Source organism: Nicotiana tomentosiformis, unplaced genomic scaffold, assembly GCF_000390325.3.
Source record: "Nicotiana tomentosiformis unplaced genomic scaffold, ASM39032v3 Un00003, whole genome shotgun sequence".
NCBI classification, from domain to species: domain Eukaryota; kingdom Viridiplantae; phylum Streptophyta; class Magnoliopsida; order Solanales; family Solanaceae; genus Nicotiana; species Nicotiana tomentosiformis.
Window position 1 is genome coordinate 572,268 of NW_027174562.1, and position 7,386 is coordinate 579,653.

General features: G+C 46.8%; 1 protein-coding gene across 1 annotated transcript; it reads left to right on the forward strand.

The window, feature by feature from the left end:
• Window positions 1-1,093: 1,093 nt before the first annotated feature.
• Window positions 1,094-1,806, forward strand: LOC138903799 (uncharacterized mitochondrial protein AtMg00860-like). Its single transcript, XM_070192366.1, has 2 exons — window positions 1,094-1,392; window positions 1,605-1,806. Exons 1-2 carry the CDS (start codon window positions 1,094-1,096, stop codon window positions 1,804-1,806), a joined length of 501 nt encoding a protein of 166 aa, XP_070048467.1.
• The last annotated feature ends 5,580 nt before the right edge of the window (window positions 1,807-7,386 follow it).

Genomic DNA, 7,386 nt, shown 5'->3' on the forward strand with positions numbered 1-7,386 from the left:
TCATTGCCTGAATATTCCTTGTGAGTCCTTAGGCACTCCTGTTTATGCGTCCACTCCGGTGGGAGATTCTGTTGTTGTGGATCGGATCCATCAGTCGTGTGTTGTCACATTCATTGGATATGAGACTAGAGCGGATCTTCTGTTGCTTGATATGACCGACTTTGAGGTCATCCTGGGCATGGACTGGCTATCCACATTTCATACCATCCTTGATTGCCATGCCAAGACCGTTACCTTGGCGATGCCAGGGTTGCCTAGATTGGAGTGGAAGGGTTCGTCTGTCAGTGCATCTAGCTGGGTTATCTCGCTTCTGAAGGCTCAACATATGGTCGAGAATGTTTGTTTGGCTTATCTAACCTATGTTCGGGATACTACCGCAGAGTCTCCGATGATTAATTTAGTTCCAGTAGTTCGGGAGTTCGCCGATGTGTTTCCTTCTGACTTTCCAGGCATGCCACCAGATCGTGATATCGATTTCTGTATTGACTTGGCTCCAGGCACTCAGCCTATATCTATCCCACTATACCGTATGGCTCTGAAGGAATAGAAGGAGTTGAAGGAACAACTTGAGGAGTTTCTAGCAAAGGGGTTCGTCAAGCCGAGTGTATCACCTTAAGGTGCACCAGTATTATTTATGAAGAAGAAAGATGGGACTATGCGGATGTGCATTGATTACCGCCAGTTAAAAAAAGATACCATTAAGAACAAGTACCCGTTGCCGTGTATTGATGATTTGTTTGACCAGTTGCAGGGTGCTAGGGTGCTTTATAAGATCGACCTGAGATCGGGGTACCATCAGTTGAAGATTTGGGACTCAAATATTCCAAAAACTGCATTCCGTACTAGATATGGACATTATGAGTTTTTAGTGATTTCTTTTGGCTTGACTAATGCTCCAGCGGCGTTTATTGATTTGATGAACATGGCTTCCAGGCCTTATATCGATTCCTTTGTTATAGACTTCATTGATGACATCTTGATTTGCTCACGTAGCATGGAGGAACACGACCAGTATTTGAGAGTGGTGCTTCAGACCTTGAGGGAACAAAAGTTGTATGCTAAGTTCTCCAAGTGTGAGGTTTGGTAAGATTCCATGGCATTCTTAGGGCATGTGGTATCAGGCGAGTGTATTAAGGTAAATCCCAAGAAGATTGAGCTAGTTCAGAGTTGGCCTCATCCTACTTCGGCGACCGAGATCAGGAGTTTCTTGGGGTTAGCCAGTTATTGTCGCTTGTTCATGGAGGGCTTCTCATCCATTGTAGCACCATTGGCTAGATTGACACAGAAGGGTGCTCAGTTTCATTGGTCCGATGATTGTGAGGCGAACTTGCAGAAGCTCAAGACAGTTTTGACAACAACACTAGTCCTTGTGTTGCCTTCTGGTTCGGGGATGTATATTGTGTATTGAGACGCTTCACGCATTGGCTTGGGTGTTTATTGATGCAGGAGGGATGAGTTATTGCATATGCTTCACGTCACCTGAAGCCCCACGAGAAGAATTATCTTGTGCACGATTTGGAGTTGGCCGTGATTGTTGATGCTCTTAAGATCTGGAGGCATTATTTTTATGGGGTGTCCTGTGAAGTTTACACTAATCATTGCAGCTTGCAGCATTTGTTCACGAAAATGGATCTCAATTTGAGACAGCGTAGATGTCTTGAGTTACCGAAGAATTATGACATCACCATTCCTTATCATCCGGAAAAGGCGAATGTAGTAGCGGATGCCTTGAGCAGGAAGACAGAGAGTATGGGTAGCTTGGCATTCATTTCAGCAGAGGGGAGGCCACTAGCCTTGGATATTTAGTCCTTGGCTAACAGACTTGTGAGATTGGATATTTAAGAGCCCAGCCGAGTTCTTGCTTGCATCGTTACCATGGCCTCACTATTGGAGCAGATCAAGGCTCGACAGTTTGATGATCCGCACCTGTTGGTTCTCAGAGTGATGATACTACATGGTAGTGCCAAGAAGGTTTCTATTGGCAAGGATGGTGTTCTACGACTCCGGGGTCGTCTATGTGTTCCTAATGTCGATGGCCTGAGGGAGAGGATCCTAGAGGAGGCGCAAAGTTCTCGATATTCCATTCACCCAGGTGCTACGAAGATGTACCGCGACTTGAAGCAGCATTATTGGTGGTAGAGGATGAAGAAGAACATAGTTGAGTATGTGGCTAGATGCCTAAATTGCTAGCAGGTTAAGTATGAGTACCAGAGGCCAGGAGGCCTACTCCAGCAAATGACCATACCTGAGTGGAAGTGGGAGCGCATCACTATGAACTTCGTAGTTGGGTTGCCGCGGACTTTGCGGAAGTTTGATGGAGTTTGGGTCATTGTAGACAGATTGACCAAGTCGGCACACTCTATTTCTGTGATAACTACATACACTTCAGAGAGATTCGCCCATATTTATATCAAGGAGATGGATTGGCTGCATGGTGTTCCCGTTTCCATCATTTCTGATAGAGGTCCTCATTTTACTTCACATTTCTGGAGAGCGGTATAGAGTGAGTTGCGGACCTGCATAGAGCTTAGCACAATATTTCATCCACAGACCGATGGTCATTCGGAGCGGACAGTTCAGATATTGGAGGATATGTTCAGAGTAAGTGTGATTGACTTTGGAGGGTAGTGGGATCGATTCTTGCCTTTGGCTGAGTTTGCTTACAACAACAGTTATCAGTCTAGCATCTAGATGGCTTCATTCGAGGCTTTATATAGTCAACGATGTCGTTTTCCCATTGGGTGGTTTGAGCCCGGCGAGGGTAGGTTGTATGGTACTGATTTGGTGAATGATGACTTGGAAAAGGTAAAGTTGATTCAGGAGCGACTCCGCACAGCACAGTCCCGATAGAAGAGTTACGCGTATTGGATGGCACGTGACTTATCATTCATGGTGGGTGAGAAAGTTCTCTTGAAAGTCTCGCCGGTGAAGGGGATCATGAGGTTTATAAAGAAGGGCAAGTTGAGCCCAAGGTTTATAGGCCCATTTGAGGTGTTGAGGCTAGTTGGGGAGGTTGCTTATGAGCTTGCTTTGCCTCCCAGTCTATCTGGAGTTTATCTAGTTTTCCACGTGTCTATGCTCGGGAGGTATCATCCCGACTTGTCACATGTGTTAGACTTTAGCACGATTCAGTTAGATAAGAGTTTGGGTTATGAAGAGGAGCCAGTTGCCATTGTTGATAGGCAGGAGCAGGGCGAGGTGCTTGCAGCAGAGCCAACCTCGGTCGATATCATGACAGCACCGGGCTTTCGGGAGGTCATGGGCCGTATGCTATGGTTCATGGATTCTATGACCCAAGCTGGTTTATTTCCAGCAAACCTAGCCACATCTCTGGTGGGAGGGGGAGAACAGACCCCTACCGCTCAGGCTCCAGAATATGCGGCTGCTATATATCAGACCCCGCGTGCACTACCCGTAAGTGGTGGCAGTCTTATCATCTTGGCAGGCCGACAGGTTCTCCTCCTATGACTTGGGACCAATTTACACGCCTATTCTTTGACAGGTATATTCCACCGTCTCAGAGTGAAGAGTTGCGGTTTCAGTTTGAGCAGCTCCAGCAGGGTCAAATATCAATGACCGATTATAAGGCGAGGTTCTCTTAGTTTGCTCGCCATGCACTTATGATACTTCCCACTAAGGTGGAGCGAGTGTGGAGGTTTGTTGTGGGGTTTCACTAAAGTATTCAGGCTACTATGGCCCGGGATATTGAGATGGGGACTTCTTATCAGCTAGTAGTGAAGATAGCTTGGAGGATTGAGGGTTACCGTCAGAGGGGTAGAGAGCAGATGCAGCGGGACAAGAGGTCCCATTTTTCTAGAGAGTTCAGGGGTGCCCTAGCTGGGGGCAGAGGTCATTGTAGGAGGGGTCAGCCTAGCAGGCCCCCATATCCGGCACCACCACCTCCTCGAGGTATTCCAGCGCGACCCTATATCAGTGCTATGCCGGAGAGTTTTTATCGCTTGCCAGCTATTCAGGGTTCTTCCAGTGGGTACCCCAGTTATCGGAGTTCTTCTAGTGCCTATTTCAACGCCATGCCAGAGAGTTCATACCGCCCCACCCGCTCTTCAGGGTTCTTCCGGTGCGTATTCGGGCCATCAGGGTCAGACTTCAGGGCAGCAGATCACCATACTGGGAGGTTGTTTCGAGTGCGGTGATTTCAGTCATGTGCGGAGATTCTGCCTCAGGCTTCGGGTCAAGGCAGTACCGCAGGGCTAGCAGCCCAAGATTACAACACCAGCTATCCGGCCGCCTAGCAGTGGAGGATATGTGGGTACGAGCCGTCTTAGAGGTGGAGGCCAGGAAGGTGGGGACCAGCCAGTCGGCGCCCCAGCTAGGTTCTACACTTTTTCGACCAGACCAGATGTAGTAGCCTCAGATGCCGTGATCACAGGTATTATTTCTATCTGCGGTAGGGATGCTTCGGTATTATTTGATCTAGGGTCTACCTATTCATATGTTTCATCTCTGTTTGCTCATTGCCTGAATATTCCTTGTGAGTCCTTAGGCACTCCTGTTTATGCGTCCACTCCAGTGGGAGACTCTGTTGTTGTGGATCGGATCCATCGGTCGTGTGTTGTCACATTCATTGGATATGAGACTAGAGTGGATCTTCTGTTGCTTGATATGACCGACTTTGAGGTCATCCTGGGCATGGACTGGCTATCCACATTTCATACCATCCTTTATTGCCATGCCAAGACTGTTACCTTGGCGATGCCAGGGTTGCCTAGATTGGAGTGGAAGGGTTCGTCTGTCAGTGCATCTAGCTGGGTTATCTCGCTTCTGAAGGCTCGACATATGGTCGAGAAAGGTTGTTTGGCTTATCTAACCTATGTTCGGGATACTACCGCAGAGTCTCCGATGATTAATTTAGTTCCAGCAGTTCGGGAGTTCGCCGATGTGTTTCCTTCTGACTTTCCAGGCATGCCACCAGATCGTGATATCGATTTCTGTATTGACCTGGCTCCAGGCACTCAGCCTATATCTATCCCACTATACCGTATGGCTCTAAAGGAATTGAAGGAGTTGAAGGAACAACTTGAGGAGTTTCTAGCAAAGGGGTTCGTCAAGCCGAGTGTATCACCTTAAGGTGCACCAGTATTATTATGAAGAAGAAAGATGGGACTATGCGGATGTGCATTGATTACCGCCAGTTAAAAAAAGATACCATTAAGAACAAGTACCCGTTGCCGTGTATTGATGATTTGTTTGACCAGTTGCAGGGTGCTAGGGTGTTTTATAAGATCGACCTGAGATCGGGGTACCATCAGTTGAAGATTTGGGACTCAAATGTTCCAAAAACTGCCTTCCGTACTAGATATGGACATTATGAGTTTTTAGTGATGTCTTTTGGCTTGACTAATGCTCCAGCGGCGTTTATTGATTTGATGAACATGGTGTCCAAACCTTATATCGATTCCTTTGTTATTGACTTCATTGATGACATCTTGATTTACTCACGTAGCATGGAGGAACACGACCAACATTTGAGAGTGGTGCTTCAGACCTTGAGGGAACAAAAGTTGTATGCTAAGTTCTCCAAGTGTGAGATTTGGTTAGATTCCATGGCATTCTTGGGGCATGTGGTATCAGGCGAGTGTATTAAGGTAAATCCCAAGAAGATTGAGCTAGTTCAGAGTTGGCCTCATCCTACTTCGGCGACCGAGATCAGGAGTTTCTTGGGGTTAGCCGGTTATTATCGCTTGTTCATGGAGGGCTTCTCATCCATTGTAGCACCATTGGCTAGATTGACACAGAAGGGTGCTCAGTTTCATTGGTCTGATGATTGTGAGGCGAACTTGCAGAAGCTCAAGACAGTTTTGACCACAACACTAGTCCTTGTGTTGCCTTCTGGTTCGGGGATGTATATTGTGTATTGAGATGCTTCACGCATTGACTTGGGTGTGTATTGATGCAGGAGGGATGCGTTATTGCATATGCTTCACGTCACCTGAAGCCCCACGAGAAGAATTATCTTGTGCACGATTTGGAGTTGGCCGTGATTGTTCATGCTATTAAGATCTGGAGGCATTATTTTTATAGGGTGTCCTGTAAAGTTTACAATGATCATTGCAGCTTGCAGCATTTGTTCACTAAAATTGATCTCAATTTGAGACAGCGTAGATGGCTTGAGTTACCGAAGAATTATGACATCACCATTCCTTATCATCCGGAAAAGGCGAATGTGGTAGCGGATGCCTTGAGCAGGAAGACAGAGAGTATGGGTAGCTTGGCATTCATTTCAGCAGAGGGGAGGCCACTAGCCTTGGATATTTAGTCCTTGGCTAACAGACTTGTGAGATTGGATATTTAAGAGCCCAGCCGAGTTCTTGCTTGCGTCGTTACCATGGCCTCACTATTGGAGCAGATCAAGGCTCGACAGTTTGATGATCCGCACCTGTTGGTTCTCAAAGTAAAGATACTACATTGTAGTGCCAAAAAGATTTCTATTGGCAAAGATGGTGTTCTACGACTCCGGGGTCGTCTATATGTTCCTAATGTCGATGGCCTGAGGGAGAGGATCCTAGAGGAGGCGCAAAGTTCTCGATGTTCCATGCACCCAGGTGCTACGAAGATGTACCGTGACCTGAAGTAGCATTATTAGTGGCGGAGGATGAAGAAGAACATAGTTGAGTTTGTGGCTATATGCCTAAATTGCTAGCAGGTTAAGAATGAGCACTAGAGGCCAGGAGGCCTACTCCAGCAAATGACCATACCTGAGTGGAAGTGGGAGCGCATCACTATGAACTTCGTAGTTGGGTTGCCGCGGACTTTGCGGAAGTTTGATGGAGTTTGGGTCATTGTAGACAGATTGACCAAGTCGGCACACTCTATTTCTGTGATAACTACATACACTTCAGAGAGATTCGCCCATATTTATATCAAGGAGATGGATTGGCTACATGGTGTTCCCGTTTCCATCATTTCTGATAGAGGTCCTCATTTTACTTCACATTTCTGGAGAGCGGTATAGAGTGAGTTGCGGACCTGCATAGAGCTTAGCACAATATTTCATCCACAGACCGATGGTCATTCGGAGCGGACAGTTCAGATATTGGAGGATATGTTCAGAGTAAGTGTGATTGACTTTGGAGGGTAGTGGAATCGATTCTTGCCTTTGGCTGAGTTAGCTTACAACAACAGTTATCAGTCTAGCATCTAGATGGCTTCATTCGAGGCTTTATATGGTCAGCGATGTCGTTTTCCCATTGGGTGGTTTGAGCCCGGCGAGGGTAGGTTGTATGGTACTGATTTGGTGAATGACGACTTGGAAAAGGTAAAGTTGATTCAGGAGCGACTCCGCACAGCACAGTCCCGATAGAAGAGTTACGCGTATTGGATGGCACGTGACTTATCATTCATAGTGGGCGAGAAAGTTCTCTTGAA